This window comes from Somniosus microcephalus, chromosome 11 (genome assembly GCF_052327205.1).
Source record: "Somniosus microcephalus isolate GS21.2 chromosome 11, FLI_Smic_1.0, whole genome shotgun sequence".
NCBI classification, from domain to species: Eukaryota; Metazoa; Chordata; class Chondrichthyes; order Squaliformes; family Somniosidae; genus Somniosus; species Somniosus microcephalus.
Window position 1 is genome coordinate 67,456,950 of NC_140997.1, and position 20,349 is coordinate 67,477,298.

At 42.3% G+C, this 20,349-nt stretch overlaps 1 protein-coding gene across 2 annotated transcripts in view; it reads right to left on the reverse strand.

Annotated features, from left to right (window-relative positions):
* Window positions 1-20,349, reverse strand: part of tmc7 (transmembrane channel like 7) — a 62,264-nt gene that overhangs the window by 11,636 nt on the left and 30,279 nt on the right. The window contains exons 6-13 of one of the 2 annotated variants that reach the window (XM_086000828.1): window positions 20,163-20,308; window positions 19,030-19,177; window positions 15,180-15,353; window positions 11,148-11,305; window positions 8,795-8,912; window positions 8,076-8,173; window positions 6,821-7,004; window positions 5,962-6,092 (exon numbers count right to left, since the gene is read on the reverse strand). In XM_086000828.1, the coding sequence (XP_085856954.1) occupies window positions 5,962-6,092; window positions 6,821-7,004; window positions 8,076-8,173; window positions 8,795-8,912; window positions 11,148-11,305; window positions 15,180-15,353; window positions 19,030-19,177; window positions 20,163-20,308 (1,157 nt within the window). The remainder of the gene's footprint in view (window positions 1-5,961; window positions 6,093-6,820; window positions 7,005-8,075; window positions 8,174-8,794; window positions 8,913-11,147; window positions 11,306-15,179; window positions 15,354-19,029; window positions 19,178-20,162; window positions 20,309-20,349) is intronic. The other variant, XR_015079963.1, reaches the window with a different exon arrangement.

The following is a 20,349-nucleotide window of genomic DNA, read 5'->3' on the forward strand; positions in this document are numbered from 1 at the left end:
GAGAAGCACGATTTTGTGAGCTACGACATCTAACATTCCAGCCATGGCACCTAATCAAGATTCCAGAGAGCTTATATGTTTCCTTGTGGCCTGAATTTAACTTCATATCAACATCACAACATAAATTAACCACAAAATCTTTTCTTGGCCAAATAAGACAAAAATCTTGAAATGACACAACAGCCTACATCATAAGCTTCAAAACCATATAAAGAAATGGGACTAACAATTAGCTAAATAATAAAGTTGCTAGTTCAGGAGTATGCTCCTATTGAGTAGGTGAAGGGGATTTTGGAGACAGGTACCAGATGGACCAGCTGCAGAAAGTCAACATAATTTCAAAAAGCAGTTAGCAGTTATGATACATACCTCTACTAAAAGTAAATCATTACTTTATAAAGGGAAATATGCTACTGTGGCGGAGCCACTAAGAGACTCAGGGCAATTAGTAATCATCCCTTTAACTACCGTGTAGTGCAGCTGTGGACTGCACCTTTGAACTGTATGTACTTTCTTGCATTTCCGCGTGATGACGTCATGACGCCAATCACGTGACCACCAGTTGGCGCGGAGAACGTGATGCCGTGAGCTTCCGTACTTTGCAGCAGTCTTTGAGGTGCTGTGGGGCTGCACAGACCTGTGTACATCTTCTCCTGTAGTGTTACCAGTTAAGTTGTTTGTTTAATAAACTTTGTTATTTTGTTTCACTGAGTCGAACTTCATTATTCGGATAGGAACCTCCATTCCTACATTGGTGACCCCGATCTCGTCGTTTCGTTGAGATATTTATAATGAATACGAATGCCGTCGCCCTTAAATTGCTGCAGTTCTGGGAACAGCAACCAGCAGCATGGTTTTTCCAGGCAGAAGCCCAGTTCGCACTCCGGGAGATTACAGTGGATTCGACCTGTTATTATTACGTGGTCTCCGCTCTCGACAGCGCCACGGCCTCGCGGGTCGTTAGCCTCCTGGGCAATCCACCGGCAGAGGCAAGTATGAAGCTCTAAAAACTTGTTTGCTACAGGTGTTTGGTTTAAATAAGTCGGAGCGTGCACGCAGGCTTATTGCTATGCCCGGCCTTGAGGACTCAAAACCATCGGAATTGATGAGCCAGATGCTCACGCTTTTGGGTTCGGAGCCTCAATGTTTTTTGTTTCGAGAACTCTTCCTCTGCCAGCTACCTGAACAAGTTCAGGCAGCCTTGGCCAGTTCTGCGATTACGGACTGTGCCGAGCTCGCTGCAGAGGCAGACAAGATTTTTACGGTCACACAGCAGAGTTGTGCAGCCACGAGGCGCCTTTCCCCTATGCGAGCGAAGTCCAGCCCTCCTTCAGCAGGCTGGTGTATGTACCACGCCCGTTTTGGCGCCAAGGCTCGACGCTGCCGTCCTCCCTGCAGTTTCGCCGAAAAAAATCTCCAGCCGGCCCGCGAGCTGCGATGAGTACGACAGGGTCTGAAAAACACACCCAGTTCACCATGGCAGTCGGCTCAGCGGGAAAACTCCTCTACATTACGGATTCCATGACAGGGCGACAATTCCTGTGTGACACTGGTTCTCAGTGCAGTATTTTGCCAGTTTCAAAGCTGGATCTGCAATCCGGCGGTCACGGTCCTTCCCTCGAGGCAGCCAATGGTGCGGCCATTCGCACGTTCGGTAAACGGACAGTTAATTTAACTCTCGGAGGTCAGCGTTTTGTGTGGGAGTTTATAACGGCTAAAGTATCACAGGCCAACCTGGGGGCTGATTTTTTCTGTGCCAATGGCTTTCTGGTCGATGTTCGACATAGTCGACTCATTAATGCGTCCACTTTCCACGCGGTGCCTTGCCACCGCAGTCTCCTGGTCGGTCGCCTGTGCGGTTCCATCGCAGGAAGGGTTTATGCGCCTACTCAGCGAGTTCCCGGAGCTCACCAGGCCTACATTTTCGGCAGCAGTCGCGAGGCACGGTGTGGCACATCACATCACCACGACGGGATCGCCTGTTTACGCTCGGGCACGAAGATTGGAACCCGGAAAGCTTGCAGCTGCAAAGGCGGAGTTTCAGACCATGGAGCGCCTTGGGATTGTCCGACGCTCCGATAGTCCTTGGTCCTCCCCACTACACATTGTACCTAAACCAGGTGGCGGATGGAGGCCTTGCGGGGATCACAGACGCCTTAACGAAGCCACTATGCCGGATAGGTATCCAATACCGCATATACAAGATTTTTCGGCCCATCTGGCTGGCAACTCAGTATTTTCCAAAGTAGATCTCGTCCGTGGATATCACCAAGTTCCTGTGCACCCTCAAGACGTCCCCAAAATGGCGGTCATCACACCGTTTGGCCTTTGAGTTCCTTCGAATGCCGTTCGGATTGAAAAATGCGGCTCAGGCCTTTCAGCGACTCATGGACTCTGTGTTACGGGACCGTCCCTTCATTTTCGTTTACTTGGATGACATTCTCATCGCTAGTAAGGATACGAAGGAGCATATGGCCCATTTGCGTACACTCTTTGCCCGTCTCAGCCAACATGGCCTCATCATAAACCTAGCCAAATGCCAGTTTGGGTTAACCAGCATTGACTTTCTGGGGCATAGGATTACCTCAGAAGGCGCCGTCCCACTGGCCACCAAGGTAGAGGCAGTTACGGCATTCCCGCGGCCTCACACACTCAACTCTCTTCAGGAGTTCCTGGGGATGGTAAATTTTTATCATCGTTTTGTCCCCAAGGCAGCCCAGTTGATGCAGTCGCTGTACGAAGCACTCAAAGGGAAGTCGGGCAAAGATGTTATCATTTGGACACTGCAGATGGACCAGGCGTTCCTTGACACCAAGGCGGCGTTGGCAGACGCAACTATGCTTGCACACCCACTCCCGGGCGCGACCATCGCCCTTAGTACCGATGCCTCCGATTACGCCATGGGGCGGTTCAAGAACAATGGGTCGACGGGACTTGGCAGCCGTTGGCTTTTTTTAGCCGCCAACTGCGCAAGAACGAGCGAAAATATAGCACTTTTGACAGGGAGTTGCTGGCCCTGTTTTTGGCCATCCAGCATTTCCGTTTTCTCCTAGAAGGGTGCCCGTTCACTGCATTCGTGGACCATAAGCCGCTCACTTTCGCAATGGCCAAAACGGCGGAGCCGTGGTCAGCTCGACAACAGCGCCACCTTACATTCATATCCGAATTTACGACATGTGTCCGGCAAAGATAATCTCGTGGCTGATTGCCTTTCACGTGCCCCAGTCCAGGCAGTTCACCTGGGAATTGATTTCGTCGGGTTGGCGGAAGAACTGGCAGATCCCGAAGTTCAGGCGTATCAGACTACGCCTTCTAGTTTGCAGGTAGCCGATGTTATGTTCCAATCAGCAGGAACCACGCTCTTGTGTGACACATCCATGGGAGTGCCCCGGCCCATTGTGCCAGTCGAATGGCGTAAGAAGATTTTTCAGACTATACACGGCTTATCACACCCGGGGATGCGAGCTTCACAACGGCTCATGTCCCGCAAATTTGTTTGGAAGGGAATGCATTCGGACGTTCGGGACTGGACAAACAATTGCGTGGACTGTCAAAAATCAAAGGTCCATCGTCATGTTAAGGCTCCAGTGGCCATCTTCCCAGTGCCAGAACGCCGTTTCGATCATGTACATGTGGACTTAGTGGGTTCCCTCCCCGCTTCGCGGGGTTTCATGCATCTCCTGACAATAGTGGACTGCACTACCAGGTGGCCAGAGGCGAGTCCCTTGGTTGCTGCCACTGCAGCGGACATATCCAGGGCGTTTATTTCATCGTGGGTGGCCCGGTTTGGGGTGCCATCTGACATCTCCTCTGACCGAGGTCCACAATTCACGTCAGAGTTGTGGAACGCAGTTGCACAGGGCTTGGGTACCAAGCTGCACCGTACCACCGCTTACCATCCGCAAGCGAACGGTCTATGCGAAAGGTTTCATCGGTCTCTCAAGGCGTCCCTCCGTGCCAGCTTGCGTGGTCCCAACTGGGTGGACAGACTCCCCTGGGTGATGCTAGGCCTCCGCACAGCCCCCAAGGATGACCTCCAGGCTTCATCGGCTGAGTTAGTCTACGGTCAAGCACTTCAAATACCAGGGGACTTCCTCCCTCCACATACAGAACCGTGGTCGCCTGCTCAGCAGCTCCTTCAGCATCACGAGATGGCAAAGAATTTCCTGCCTATTCCAATCTCGCATCACAGCCTACAGAGGCCTCATGTTCCGGCAGAACTTATGAGTTCCGATTACGTTTTTATTCGGCAGGACGCTCATAGAGATACACTCAGACCACCTTATGCTGGACCGCTTCGTGTCATCTCATCGGGAGAAAAGATTTTCACGGTCGAAGTGGGAGGCAAGTCCGATACCATCTCTATCGACCGACTTAAACCAGCCCATTTAGATCGGAGTGAACCAGTTGTTGCCGCCCAGCCACCTCGCCGTGGACGACCACCGTTGACTGCCAGACCAGTTATGCAACAGCCCATCGCTGAACTGCCTGCTTCTGCCTCATCCTGGCCCACACCTTCTGCTACTGTTTCCTCCACCCCAGATGCGCCGCTTCAGACACAGCCAAGCACCGGCTCGTCTCCCAACGTTCCACTGCCTGAAGTTCGTAGTCGTTCGGGCAGGATCATCAAACCTCCTGTTCGTTTGACACCGTCTGTTAAAGAGAATTCTGGGGAGGTGCCTGTGGCGGAGCCACTATGAGACTCAGGGCAATTAGTAATCATCCCTTTAACTACCATGTAGTGCAGCTGTGGACTGCACCTTTAAACTGTATGTACTTTCTTGCATTTCTGCGTGATGACGTCATGACGCTGATCACGTGACCACCAGTTGGTGCGGAGAACGTGATGACGTCAGCTTCCAGTACTTTGCAGCAGTCTTTGAGGTGCTGTGGGGCTGCATAGACCTGTGTACATCTTCTCCTGTAGTGTTACCAGTTAAGTTGTTTGTTTAATAAACTTTGTTATTTTGTTTCACTGAGTCGAACTTCATTATTCGGATAGGAACCTCCGTTCCTACACTACAATGATTACAGATAATCTTGTGATGGACTTCTCTGGATAACAATCGGAACCATTAGAAAATTCGAAACACCTCATCAACTTTTGGCTCAAAGGCTGTCCCAGCAAAATCAGGCAGCAGAGTAAATCAGATTTGCAAATGCTCATCAATTTGCTTTATCAAACTCTGCAGCTTCTTGACTAGACATACCATTTAGACATTACCAAGTACACATTTAGTGCTTGTGGTCATAACAGCCTAATTACTACTATCATAGTGCAATGGAATCCACTTAAAAACTAGTATATGCAAAAAGCACTAACTTTTGTTTGACAGCACAGAATTTGTATTTACTTCAACTTAGCCGGCCATCATTTGGCTAGAGCAGAGTTAAATACGGTTTATCAAAGCAGGCGGTTTCCTTGAAAAAAGTTTCTGAATTATAAAAAGGAACATACACGGAATTTTGTGGTGATTGGAAGAATAGTATTATAGCTAGCATGAACAGAAAGTGAGTAACTGCACAAGGTTGATAGCTTTCCTTGATGAACGTCGATATCAGATTTCCTACTATTTAAAAACTGTTAGAATAGACTTTTCAGAGTTAATAGCTAATTAAAAAAATTGAATTTAACCCTTGGACGAATGGCAGATCCAAGGAAAATATCATCTCCCTAGGCCGGATGGTTGCTGAAACCAAACCTCCCCGCAAAGTTAGGAACTGCTATTTCCCAGGAATTGAATGCCAGAAGAGTGATTGACATGGTTTCGTAGACGCAAGTGAGAAAACTGTTAATTTTTTTTAATTTTTTTTAAAAACACTTCAAAATAGTAAGAATTGTTAACAAATAAATGAACTTAGAATCGCACACAGAGGAAGAGTAACTCATTCATGATGGGCTAAGGGTCATTTAGTGTAAGAGAACTGGATAACAATATTCAACTAATATTCAATACTCACACTGCAATACTGAAGAGGATAGGAACACAGGCTAATGGAAGCCCAATTAACAGAACTGCCAGGAAGAAAAAGTTAGAACTAGATGCCCGAAAAGGTCTGGTGGAAGGGCGACAGTTGTTCATCAAGGATATCTGTAATGTTCAGAAAACATTTTGCTTTTACTAGTCGTAATTCCACCCCCCACTCTTATTTTTCTCCCCAACTCTGGTGCTGACTGTTTGCCACAGATACCCTTTGATACCTCGTGCAAGTGGCCATTACCTTCTTGGACCATAACATGATATTCCACCAAAGGGGCATCAAAGCCAAACCCCATGTCCACACATGGCCACTTACAACAGTGGTTGCTGGACAGCATTCAGGACAGGGAGCTGACCCATGGGTACGAAAGCAAGTTGTAGCATCACTAGCACCAACTAAACTAAGATTAGCTAATTCACCTCAAGCAGAGAATTAAACCTGGGACCTTCCCGATCTATTCCCTTATCTATTTTTATTTGTGTTTTTCTCCCGTGTGTAAAATGCCACAGAACATTCTGTATGTTAATGGTGCTAAAAAAAGGCAATTTTTTGTTTTTGTTGTACTGCTCAGCTACTCACTGGACAAACTCTCTCAGCCATTGTGGGAACCTCTGGTGGAAACCTCAATTCAAATTTCAGTAAATTTACCACAGAAAAACTAACTAACCTCTTTCAATTGCCAATCTAATGGTGGCATTTCTGATCAATTACAATATTAATCAGTCAGGAGTAACTAAGTAAAAATTAAAGAAAGTTAATTCAATTATTTGGTTGCTTTATATTGTTGAAAAAAATAATCTGATTTGTTTTCATGGGTATATTTTGTAAAATAATTTACCTTTTTGATATAAAATATGATGAAGTATTTGATGGTAGCTATTCCAGGGAGCAACGGTGAATAAAATGTTCCTATCCAACAGATAGTCTGACCATATACAATTTCTAATACATTTTGAGGAATAGCAAACTGCTGTTGACCCCACCACTTGAAAGGTGGACCAGAGCAATAGGTTACAATTAATCTGAAAAACAAAATAAAATATATAATTACGTTATTAGAACTACAGTGTGTCCCTTGTTAAAATGCATTCATTGTTCGACAGTCTCAAAATAAAATTGAATGATCACATGGGTATTAGCAGGAATGCTAATCCACAAGTTTCTCTAGGTTTAGAAATTATCCCTAAACATACAAATATAGCTGTAGTAATTGGCAGTTTATACCAACGGCATGATTTTATAATTAACAGGTTATTTTTAATAAAATGTTATATTACAAATATACTCATGGAAGAAAATAGGTAAACAGGACTAAACTTTTAGCTTATTTTCAAACAATATCAAACTGCAAGACATTGGATAGTTTATAAATAAAACAAGACTGAAATCTGTTGAATATCATTGATTTAAATGGCAAATGATCAACTGAGTGGGTTCAGCAATTATCTTCATATCTTCCAAGCCTTTACACAGAATCTCTGCAAAAACTATGGTATTTTGAAGGCACATAAGATCAAAAACTTTACTTGAAAGTCTTGCATTTATGTAGCGCCTTTCACAACCTCAGGACATCCCAAAGTGCTTTACAGCCAATGAAGTACTTTTGAAGTGGAGTCACTGTTGTAATGTAATTTGTGCACAGCATGCTCCCACAGTAACAATGTGATAATGACCAGATTATCTGTTTTGTATGATGTTGAGTGAGAAATAAATATTGGCCAGGACACAGGGGATAACTCCCCTGCTCTTCTTCGAAATAGTGCCATGGGACCTTATACGTCCACCTGAGAGAGCAGACGTCTCATCTGAAACACAGCACCTCTGACAGTGCAGCATTCCCTCAATACTGCAGTGGAGTGTCAGCCTAGATTTTTGTGCTCAAGTCTCTGGAGTGGCCACAACCTTCTGACTCAGAGGCGAGAGTGCTACCAACTGAGCCAGGGCTGATACATCTTGCAATTGCCTTGGTCAAATTAAATGTTTTTAAATGATACAGTCTTATGAATCGTGAATCTAAAAGGGTTAATCATGTACCATTTCACAATTTCTGAAATTGAAACAGAAGGGGAAAGAGGGAGAGAAATAACACTTACTTTCTGGGGAACTCCACAAACAATGTGACAGATGTAATTATAATCAAGTCAAATATCATCAGCTTATACATTTCTTGACCTATTCGGGTTTCCCAACACTGAAAAGCACAACCAACTATTAATGTTTTATTTACAGTTTTAGTGAAAGTCATTGATTATGTACAGGATATTTATCTATTACAATACTTTATATCAAGTCCTCAATGATGATCAAATATTAAGGGTTTCATCTCCCTGGTCTCTCAAAGTAGCCTTGGATACAGTTCAACCATCCTGGGGGATTTTTTTCAATCCCTTAAGACAAAGTCCTGATAAAGACATGCCATGTGTGTTTGACATTTCAAACACTGATGGTATATTATTTATCTCTAGGCAAGTTAATTAACTGCAAAGTTCTCCAAAATGACTGAAAATCTGTTGAGCGTTATGAGAAGATGTAATTCTGCAAATGCACAATTGCTCAGTTGATTAAACTGTTTTATAAATGTGCACGTAAATTAATACACTTCCTGTGACAGGGTTTCTATTACAGTACATTAGAATGCACTTTTTCTGTACTAAACATGGAAGCTACTTGCTTGTTGATGGCCACACAACTTATGATATTGACTCCTATTTCTGCCACAAGAAAACTGAAATTCTCAACACCATAGCCTTTTAAATCTAATTTCAATTTGATTATAGTTTTAAAAAATTGTAGAATTTAGCTATTTACTCACCGGGTACAAGTCGTTGTTGTAGCCACACAGCTTGCATTCTCCACCATTGCACAGTGTGATTTGTGTCCACAAGGTCACCAAGAGAACAATAATATTAGCCAATCGCACAAACACAGACCTGTAGAAATTTTGAGTTAGTAAGTTACAGTTTGATGTTCTTCCATGAAGAGGATATTAGACAGTATGGAATGAGACTGCGTTCTGAAATATCCATCAGTAGCTAAAACAAAAAGGTATTTTGAACTCTCTTGCTTGCCAATATGTACCTTGCTAATCCTACTTAACTCCTCAATCTTATATACATTTTAGTTATCCTCAAATAACTTTTACAAGATTCTTAATTTTGTTTGTTTCCTTGCACTTTTTGGAATATTTCTATTTAACTTTTGTAATTACTTAATTAATCACTAAGTCTTTCTGTGTTTCTCTTTTTTTCCCTTTATAGAGTTACTTCCACATGCTTAAAATGGTCTTAAAAAGCCTTTAAAGACAGGGGACTGTAGGGAGAATGATTCTGCACTGGGCGGCAGGAGAGGGTGCAGAGGGATTATTCTACTCAAGTTAAGGAAGACTGATGTGGGGATCGTATTGCATGTTCTTTATTTCGTATCATTACACAAATATAAGTTATTCTGTTTGAACTAACGGACTGATAATACATATTTTGTTCTGTACGTTACACCTTGTTGTGGAATAAAGCATTTACTTTGCCTCTTCTAGTAGTAACTCGGTCCTCCTTCGGCGAGGGTAAGAAACAAATGTGTAAAAGACACGAGTATCTGGTCCAGATCACAAAAGGATGATAATGGCCCAGATATTCCGATCCCTACAGGTGTGTACACGGTTTCAGGCATGCACAGCGCATGCGCGGAGAACCAGCATTTCCGATCGCTTTTTGGAGTCCCTCCGCCCGCAGAAAACCCTTACAATTCTAACGCCTGGTAAAAGCAGGCGCAAGGCCTGCTTTTCCCAGGATAAGAGTTGAAAAAAGTAAACAAAAAAATTTACATTTATTTTTAGCCCCATAAAAAACTTTAATTATTTTTTTCAAAAACTTTAATTTTGGTTTAAAATACTTAATTTATTGTAATTTCAACTCATTTTAAAAATGTGATTTAAAAAAAAAATTATTTAAAGTTTTACTATGTTTTTGGGGTGATCTCCATTCATATATTTGACAGGTCTTCCTGTCAAGTGTATGAAGGGACATTCCCTTCTTTGATTGGCTCCCCATGACCCACATGATCCCAGGGATGCTGCAAACTACCTGCGCCCCTGGGATACGTGGGCCCTGCGCACTTGGAATTTGGAGAGGCCCAGGATCGGAAGTGTGAGCGTCCTGGGAGCCCTCAGGTAAGAGCGTAGATTTTTCCAGATCGCAGGCCTCCGCCCGCGGGAGGCCTGCGATCGGAAAATACGGGCCATTGTTGCATCCCCAGATTATGCAATTACACAAGTAGATAAAAGACGGTGAGATTCAACTCCAATAAAAGCAAGATGCTCAGACTGCTAAAGTGACTGACATTATTGAGCCCGAGAAGGTATATACGGCGGACATAAATTCATAACATCTCCCTGAGGCACTTTTGATAGCTTCAGTTATGGACTGGAAAGTTGGAGGATTAAAGTTCGAAATCTTGCTCAGTGTTCCGAGGGAGGGAAATGTTGAAGTCCATCCACATTATACTCAATTAGTCCCCACGGCGTTATGCTCACAGGGCTATCTTCAAGTAACAATTGTAATTTTATTGCCCATGATTTTTCATGAAATAATCTGATGATTTCAAAATTTAATGCTGTGCAGATGTTGCTTTGGTAATACAGGAAACTTTCTGGTATCCGGCACTGACGGGACCGAGCTGGTGCCATCCCATCAAAACTGCCGTAGAAACCAGCGCCAATGTTAAAACATACGGAGCTTCTGAGCTCCGTCTGAAGCAACAAACCCTGCTTCAAAACAGTCGGCGCAGCTTGCAAGCGTTTCTGTAGCTAAGCAACAGCTTCAGCTAGACGCTTGCAGAGCCTGACTGGAAAAAAAAGCGACGAAAAGTAAAAAAACTTATCTGCACCGACTCCTGAATTTTGCCAGTGGATAGAGCTTTCCAGACATTTAACCTCTGGTTAAACGAAAGTTTCTTGTAACTAGAACCCATCCATGCACTTTAAAACAGTAATTCAACAAAGACTTTTAAATAATATCATGGCCAACAGGCACAAAACATGGATTGTTGCAGTCACCTGAACCTTTTGGATGGATTGCTGCCTCAAATTTATGGTGCATAATGTACTACCAAAATGAACTATAAAAACACCCTCTACCTTGTTTACATCAGATAAACACATACATACATACCTAATAAGTATAAATTTTATCTCAAAGGCTGGTGAATAGTCTTCAAATCGGATTATACATTCAAATATGAGGGGAGTGATAAAGTTAGCTGCAGTGATGACAATGGAGGGCAAGTACTGAATCATGAGATCGAATGTGAAGCTTCCGACGTTATTTGGCTAGTAAAAATGAAAACATAATCAAATTAAGCCCATGTCACTATAAAAATCTAAAATTGAAAACTTAATAAAACTTAGCAGAACAACAGAAAATGTGTGGGCATGCAAAAAGAAAATTTGCATTTATATAGCACCTTTCATGACCTCAGGACGTCCCAAAGTGCTCTGCAGCCAATGAAGTACTTTTGACGTGTAGTCACTCTTGTAATGTGGGAAACATGGCAGCCAATTTGCGCACAGCAAGATAATGTTTTTTTTTAGTGATGTTGATTGAGGGATATTGACCAGGACACCAGGGACAACTCCCCTGCTCTTCTTCAAAACAGTGCCATGGGATTTTTTATGTCCACCTGAGACAGCAGACGGGGTCTCGGTTTAACGTCTCATCCGAAAGACGGCACCTCCGACAAAGTCCATAGCTCCACACCATAAGGGCATCCCGATTGGCTGAAATAACCTACCATCGGTTAAGTTGATGATTAGTTGTGGCTGGATCAAATATCTGAATGACTAAATATGAACTGACCAAAGTTTAATTCCAGTCACTGGACAGGTAGGAAAAGCTATGAATAAACAACTGCCACAAAACTCAGCTATCAAATCACTGAAAACAATCAGCTCCAACTGCTTTCGCTTTGAACCACAATATACATCTAAAATTACACCTTTAACATAATAAGCACATAAAAAAAGTAATTTTCAAAGAAAGCACTAAACATCTACCCATTTTAATCTTTAAAAAAATCCCTGGAACAACTTCTCTCCACATAGGTCTACACTTTTCTCTGGGTCCTGAAACTGAAGCTCTATTAGTTTCCTACTGCGCTCACTTTTAAGTCTGGCAAACATACTCATGCAAGATCTTGCACTGCTGCAATAAAGTCGGAAGGTTGTATAGCTTGACTATTTATTTCTGAAATTTCCACCACTGAAGTAAAGTTAGGCTGAATGAACTTCCAATTATCTATTACGATAGCAAAATACTGCAGATGCTGGAAATCCGAAATAACAACAGAAAATGCTGGAAAAACTCAGCAGGCCAGGCAACATCCGTGGAGAGAAATTAGAATCGACGTTTCGGGTCTAACCCTTTTTCAAAACTGGAAAGGAAATGAAATAGATCGAAAGGCAGGGCTGGGGAGGGAACAGAAGAAGTGAATAGACATTAAGAGGTATTCAAAACGAGACGAGATGGTGATAGGACTAGTAAAGAGACAAAAGACGGCTCAGATTAGGTGTGAAATGTACTGGCAGAATGAGAGACAGCTGCCATGTAAAAAAGAGGGGGGGTGGGGGGGGGGGAAGGAGGGAAAACCCAAAACAAAGGGTTGGGAAAAAATGTTTTAAGTAAAAATGTGATAGGGGCCGAGGTTATGATCTGAAATTGTTGAACTCGATATTGAGTCCGGAAGGCTGCAAAGTGCCTAATCGGAAGATGAGGTGCTGTTCCTCGAGTTTACGTTGAGCTTCCGCGGAACAATGCAAGAGGCCAAGGACGGTGAGGTCCGAGTGGGAATGGAGCGGTGAATTAAAATAACAGGCGAACGGAAGCTCGGGGTCACCCTTACGGACTGAACGGAGGTGTTCCGCAAAGCGGGTCTCCTCTACATTGGTGAGACCAAACGCAGATTGGGTGACCGCTTTGCGGAACACCTCCGTTCAGTCCGTAAGGGTGACCCCAAGCTTCCGGTCGCCTGTCATTTTAATTCACCGCCCCATTCCCACTCGGACCTCACTGTCCTCGGCCTCTTGCATTGTTCCACGGAAGCTCAACGTAAACACGAGGAACAGCACCTCATCTTCCGATTAGGCACTTTGCAGCCTTCCGGACTCAATATCGAGTTCAACAATTTCAGATCATAACCTCGGCCCCTATCACATTTTTACTTTAAATTGTTTTTTCCACCCCTTTGTTTTGGGTTTTCCCTCCCCCCCCCGCCCCCCGCTTCCTCTTTTATTTTACATGGCAGCTGTCTCTCATTCTGCCAGTACATTTCACACCTAATCTGAGCCGTCTTTTGTCTCTTTACTAGTCCTATCACCATCTCGTCTCGTTTTGAATACCTTTTAATGTCTCTTCACTTCTTTTGTTCCCTCCCCAGCCCTGCCTTTCGATCTATTTCATTTCCTTTCCAGTTTTGAAAAAGGGTTTCGACCCGAAACGTCGATTCTAATTTCTCTCCACGGATGTTGCCTGGCCTGCTGAGTTTTTCCAGCATTTTCTGTTATTTCCAATTATCTATACCAGGTATAGCAGAGCATCTTTACCAATGGCTTCTCTTCCCACTCCCTCACTGTCACCTCAGAATTCCCCATATTCACCCTTGGCCCCCTCCTTTTTCTCATCCATATGCTGCTTCTTCACAACACACCTACAACATGGAGTCTGTTTCCACATGTATGTTGATGACACCTAGCTCTACCTCTCCACCACTGCTCTTGACCCTTCTACTGCTTCTGTGCTGTCAGAATTCTTACCTAAAATTCAATCTTGGATGAGCTGCAATTTCAACCAGCTAAATATTGGAAAACTGCAGTCATCATCTTCAGCCCCTGCTAAAACCTTCGTATCCTTGCCACCAATTCCATCCACTGTCTCAGGCTGAACCAGACTGTTTGCAACCTTGCTGTCTTATTTAATACCTCCCTTTGCCCCACTATTGGCAGCTGTGTTGTGTTACTTGGTATAACACTTCTATTATAAAACAATATATCCTCCAGCACAGGAGAGCCACTAGTCTTTATGTCATTTTATTACATTTACAAATCTGCACAAGTTTACGCACATGCTCTTGTTCAGACTTTCATCGGGTATTTTATTTAAAAAAAATCCTGGTTCAATTTCTTCCAGTTTTACTAATGGACACCCATTTATTATGTACATCTTTCATGTTTTTAATTCCCATCAATTTACATTTAGGTTATATGAGTGATTCTTTATTCAGCACTACTGCTGATCTGCACTACAAAGTGCCTTGTAAAACAGATGTCAGGTAGCGATTATTATTTGTAACAAAACTGAAAGTGGAAAGGCAGCAAAAAACCTCTCATTTTAATTCCAAAACAATAACAGAGAAGGATATACCCGTTAAGAAGCATAATTCAGTGGAAGGTAACATGTAAAAGGAACCATCATGACAATTTACTTTCATTCAGAAAATTACAAGTCTTTTTGCACTTTTATTGCACGATATTTACAGCAGAGTATATTGGTGCTTTCACATGCGCATAACCTAGGAACAACATGTATCCAAGGGGCAATTTGGTTATGATACTGAGGACAACCATGCCTAGGAAGGCAAGGGACCATTGCAGGACCTGTGTGTGGTGTGGCAGTCTTGCAGGGTTGGATCATCATCCTTTTCACAGTTTGTACAAGAAGCTGCTAACTTTTTGTCCCTTCCTATGCTGGTCTGCTTTTTTCCCTCTTTGGTGGGTAGTTTGAATGTACATGAGTGCGAAGAGACTTTTATCATGCAGGCCTCCAAGAAAGCGTCCCTGACTGCCAGGTACTTTTCAAGCCATAGGTATGTTATACACGTTTGCAATGGGAGGATTGGACTTGATTGGGTCTACAGCAATTACAGCCTCCTAGACTGCCAAAATGCAGGAACACAATACCAACCTAATCCTTGATACAAATATCTGAGTTTAAGGAATGTGTGCAGTCCTCAAAATGGTCTGCAGATGTTACATAGCATCAGGACATTGTAGTTTCACCACTGCATTGGAAGAACAAAATAAAGTGTACCTTCCAAATAATTAAAAAGGTACGTCATCTCACAATAGCATTTTAAAATCTAATTCTTAACAGTAGTAACATTACTAACATAACATCACCAGCATTATTTCAAATAATGAACTGAATACTCACCATGTCAGTATACTGTTGTGAGTAAACAGTAGTTTTATAAATGCAATAAAAACAAACGGCCAATATCATTACAACTAGCAAATTCAACAAAACTCTCAAGAGGTAGATCCGGAATCTTTCCTTCTTGGTCCTATCCGCAATCTTCTGCTTGATTCTTTCTTCATCCAAGTCAGTCTATTACCATAAAAACAACAGCTTTAATTCTTGACAAAACATCCTTTCCAATAGAAATATTGCAGGTGTACTTGTCAAAGGTAAATCTTACTGAAGGTGAGCATTTAAAAGAGAAATTACCCAGTTTAAAAAGTTAGTTATTGCTGGAAAACAATCTAACTGGGATCTTCTTAATAATAATCTAATGTAAATCCTATTTTAACAATACCACAGACAACTTGATAGCAACAGAATTAAAAAAATATAAGTAACTGCCTATAACTTTCCAAATGTCGCATTTTGTCATGGGCCTGATTTTAGGGTCTGCATTTCCCCCCACCCAGATGATCCCACAGGCAGCATTTAACTGAGGCCGGGGGGCGGCTGGTGAGAAACAAATTTAATACGATGAGCAGGTTTAAAGCAGAATCATGCCCCTAACTGGTACTCCAACATGCTCAGAAACTTCTCTGAGAGAGAGAGCCCACAAAAGCACTTAAACGAGCAGGGAGAGGATTAGCACCCATGGTACCTGCTGTGACCAAAACCTCAAGATTACAAAAGCTTTAATGAATGTAGTATTGTGTATTTTGGAACTAAGTTCAAAATTTCAAAATTCAGAGATAGAAGGGGATGACAACCATAATTCAGGCCTTCCTCCACAAGCTCCCCATTGAAGCTTCTAACTTCTTCTTTGTTTTTTAGTCGCATTTCCATTCTGGTGCAATTTTCTTTAAACTCTCACTTCTGGGGGGATAATTTTCACTTTTGACAGTGGCGGAAAACTGGTGATAGCAGGTAAGTCGCCCATTATACACCCTGCCTGATTTTCCTTTCCATTGACTGGAAAGGAGAATCAGGCAGGAGGCAGCCAATCCGCTACTACCAGTTTTTCACCACCGCCAAAAGTTCAAATTTACTCACCTCCAGCAAACTCTCTGGAACCTCTAACTTTCTTCCTCATTCCCTCCTTTCCAAGCCTCTCAACTCTCCCTGCTATTCAATTATTTCAAGTCCTGTATCATGTCTCCCCTCCGTCATCTTTTCCATACAAGCCTTTCTTTATAACTCAATTCAGTAACGCCTGAAATCATACCGATTACTCTTCTCTGAACCCTTTCTAGTACACTTAAGATTCTTTGAGGTAAGGTGACCAAAAATACATTCCATACTCCAGAGTTAGTCTCATCACTGATCTGTACAATGCCAGTGCAAATTGTTCTGCCACAGAGTTCAACACCCTCCATATGCACTCTATATCCTATTTGCCTTATTAATAACTACCTCATATTGATTGGATCCTTTTAGCTAGTTTCCAAATTCTTTTCCTTTCACATTATAACACGTGGGATTTTTGTTTTAATTTAATTTTGCTACTTGAATTACTTGTTAGTATTTTTTTGTTTAAGCCTAGTTTAGTTTGGCCAATTCTTCCTTAGAATTTTAATAGTGATGTTCCTTTGAAGAAGCACCTGTTCAATCCCAGTGGGATACAGTCTACGTTAAAATAAGCCTTAATTGCAAGGCATTCCAGTTGGTCATTGTGAGTTATTCCCGTAAAAATCAGGAATCCTGCCACAAAACACAAGAGATTTCCTAACTTCAAGAATGCCTAACCCAACTATCAGTTGTAATTGAGTTTTAAAAATGTTGTTGCTGACCCCTGACTCCATCTTCCAATCTGGGCTGCTTGTAGTGGGGGAAGGAAGGGCATCATTGCTGAGTCTAAAGCTCAGCAAGAGAGTTGTGCTTTCTACCTCTACCCTGCCTATCGACACTTCATTATTTGTGGTATACAATGAGCCTAGATGGAGTCTCAAAACGATTACAGGAAACTCTCGATTTACCAACACCTAAATAACCGGAAATCTCTGTTAACCAGCAAAATTCAGGAGTAGGTTCAGGTAAGTTTTACTTCATATTAGTGGCCAATCCTGGATCTGTGGCCATGTAACCGGGGTTCCGGCACCTGTTGCTGTGCAACAGGGACGCTTGGTCTGTGGCCGGGGTTCCTGCACCTGTTGCCATGCAATAGGGACGCCTAGATCTGTGGTCGTGTACGGGACTCTCGTACCTTTTACTATACCTCTCTGTAATCCGGACTTTTTGATAAACCGGCACCACGTTGATGCCGGATAAAAAAGAGTTTCCTGTACTATGAATGGCCATGCTTAGATCGGTATGCAGAATTGCATAATCACTGGCATAGCATTCTCAAAACAGCTCTAATGTTCTTCATGGCAGTTAAAAGACTCTCATAGGAAGCCAGAATTGCACAGCCAAGCATGACAGCAGACCCCAACATCCTGTGCAGCAGAGCTCGCAACTAAATCTGAAGCATCAACTTGAATTTGTTGATACTGTGCTGCTTTCTGAAGGAAGTCCCTAGTAATAAGAGCAAAGGATCCTCAACACAGTAGGGACTTGTGAACCCAGTGGTAATCAAATCCAATCCAGTGGTTCTGAATGCCGATTACTTGGAGAATACCCTGATAGAAGATACATCTTTCCCATTGACTCGAGAGCTCGAACGCGTTCTCTGAACCAGTAATCTCTCTTGTCCCAAGTTTAACAGGTAGATTGCAGATGAATATGGCACAGGAGGCATATAGAAGTGCTGACTGGCACAACAAACTATACAATCACAGCCTTCCTTAGCCTAGAATTTGACCCAAGTAACCCCGCCATTAGTGATCCTCTAAACTGAGAATAGTTGGATGAATCTCCCCCAAAAAATGATTGCCTCTTTTGAACAAGGTTTACAATAAAAGCGTAATACCTAAAACAGGGTTTGGTATGACCAAAAAGGTACAGCATGAAGTTCTAAATAATGAAGCTGCCAACATTATTGGTACAAAATACAGGAAACTCTCTTTTAACCGGCACCTAAATATCCGGAAATCTCTCTTAACCGGCAAAATTCAGGAGTAGGTTCAGGTAAGTTTTACTATATATTTGTGGCCATGTAACCGGGGTTCCTGGATCTGTGGCCGTGAAACCGGGGTTCCTGCACCTGTGGCCGTGCAACAGGGACTCCTGGATCTGTGGCCGTGTAACCGGGACTCCTGCACCTGTGGCCGTGTACGGGGCTCTCGTACCTTGGTAAGTATACCTCTCTGTAAGCTGGACCTTTTAATCAACCGGCACCACGCCGGTCCCGTCGGTGCCGGATAAAAAAGTTTCCTGTAGCCCACAGAAGTTATGACATATAAAGATTTCTTCATCAGAAAAACCCTTCACTATTTTTGCCTTCCTCCAATTTTCCCTTTGATTTTCCTGTACGGCCCTTCTTTTCCTTAAAGCAATAATTTATACTTCGGTGTGATTCCAGTATTGATAACCCTGCAAATCTAACTTCAGAAGCAAATTTTAAATAAAGAAACTGGCAAACTATTTTATCATGAGGTCCATTACTATCGAACCTAATTTCATCCTCACTGAATGTTCACATATGCACGTACACCAGGGATTACCCGATAACAATCAAAAGTGGGAATCTTGACACCTCTCTAAGTATGCTGAAGGCTGAGTGTAGCAGCTCACTACCATCCTAGCTGAAACCAGCTAAACAGGGGTCTAAACTGAGATTTTCCCACTCTGTACAGCCCAATACCACACCATGCAGTGCTTTTTGTACACACACATCAGTAGAGCTTGCACCTCTACTATTCCATGAGGGATCACAACAAATACTTACTTTCAGCTCATACTGTAGACTGCTGTGTTTCAGCTCTGCAGCATGCTCATCTGTGATGCAAAAGTCCCAACCTGCAAAAATCTTATTACAAAAACTCTGAAATCGGTCTTCAGATCTGATGAAGCTTTGTTTGAAACCTTCCACAGCCCTAAGGGATTGACACAAGATAAAAATGGTAGAAGTGGTAACAAAAGCAGAATGTGCACTTTTCCTTTAAAAAATCTACCTTCAAAACTCACTTTTAAAATAACCTTTGTAACTGCCAAAATACACATGATTTCAGTTTGTTTAAATTTCAGTTGATCACACTTAATTTTGAAAATTCTTAATTAACATAGAAATGTAGTCTGGTTATATTTTATATTTTTATGCAGAAATTCTACTGAAATTGTCCAAGAGATGAAACTGTTTTATCAGTTTCCCTTACTACATACAGTACCTGCAATATATGTTTCTTTTAATTTTTTTTTAAGAATTCTAATTATTTGTCATGGGGTAGTCTTCTTCCTTTGAATGAAATTTAACTTCCATAGGCAGGGCTCATCCCTTGTACGTATACTGGGCAACTTATGGCAGTTGGAGCGGAAAATCTATTGTATTCTTAATCATCTAGAGGTTACATGTGACAAAATAGATATCTGAAAGATTCCTCCAGTCTTACTAAATTGATCACTATTTTGAAAATGGCCAAACTGAAGGTGGGGTTATTCCATGGCAAAAATATAACAAATCACATTTGACCAAACATACTGACCTTGTGAATGAGATCAAGAAAACAGTTGAGAGTAACCAGCAATCCCAAGCATGCGCAAGAGGATTTCAATAATAATTTACTTGAAAATTAAACAAATGATGTTACTGTGTATATAATATTAAATAACAACAGAAAATGCTGGAAATACTCAGCAGGCCAGGCAGCATCTGTGGAGAGAGAAACAGAGTTAAACATTAACTCTGTTTCTCTCTCCACGGATGCTGCCTGGCCTGCTGAGTATTTCCAGCATTTTCTGTTGTTATTTCAGATTTCCAGCATCCACAGTATTTTGCTATTATAGTACTATGTATATATTTCTTTTATACATTTATTTCAATTGTATTAAACTTAGAGCTGGAGCAGGAACAAAAGCAATTACCTTTTCACTATCCAGAATAGGCTCAGTAGAATGTATGAAAACGTTGTGATGAAGTATGCAAGCGGTAGATTATAGTGAAAACTGCCAGAACGCAAATTATCCGTTCTGTAAAATCCGTAAAACAGATATGTCCGCTCCAGGAATCCCTAAAAATAAACACAGAATATATACTAGTAAATGAAAAACA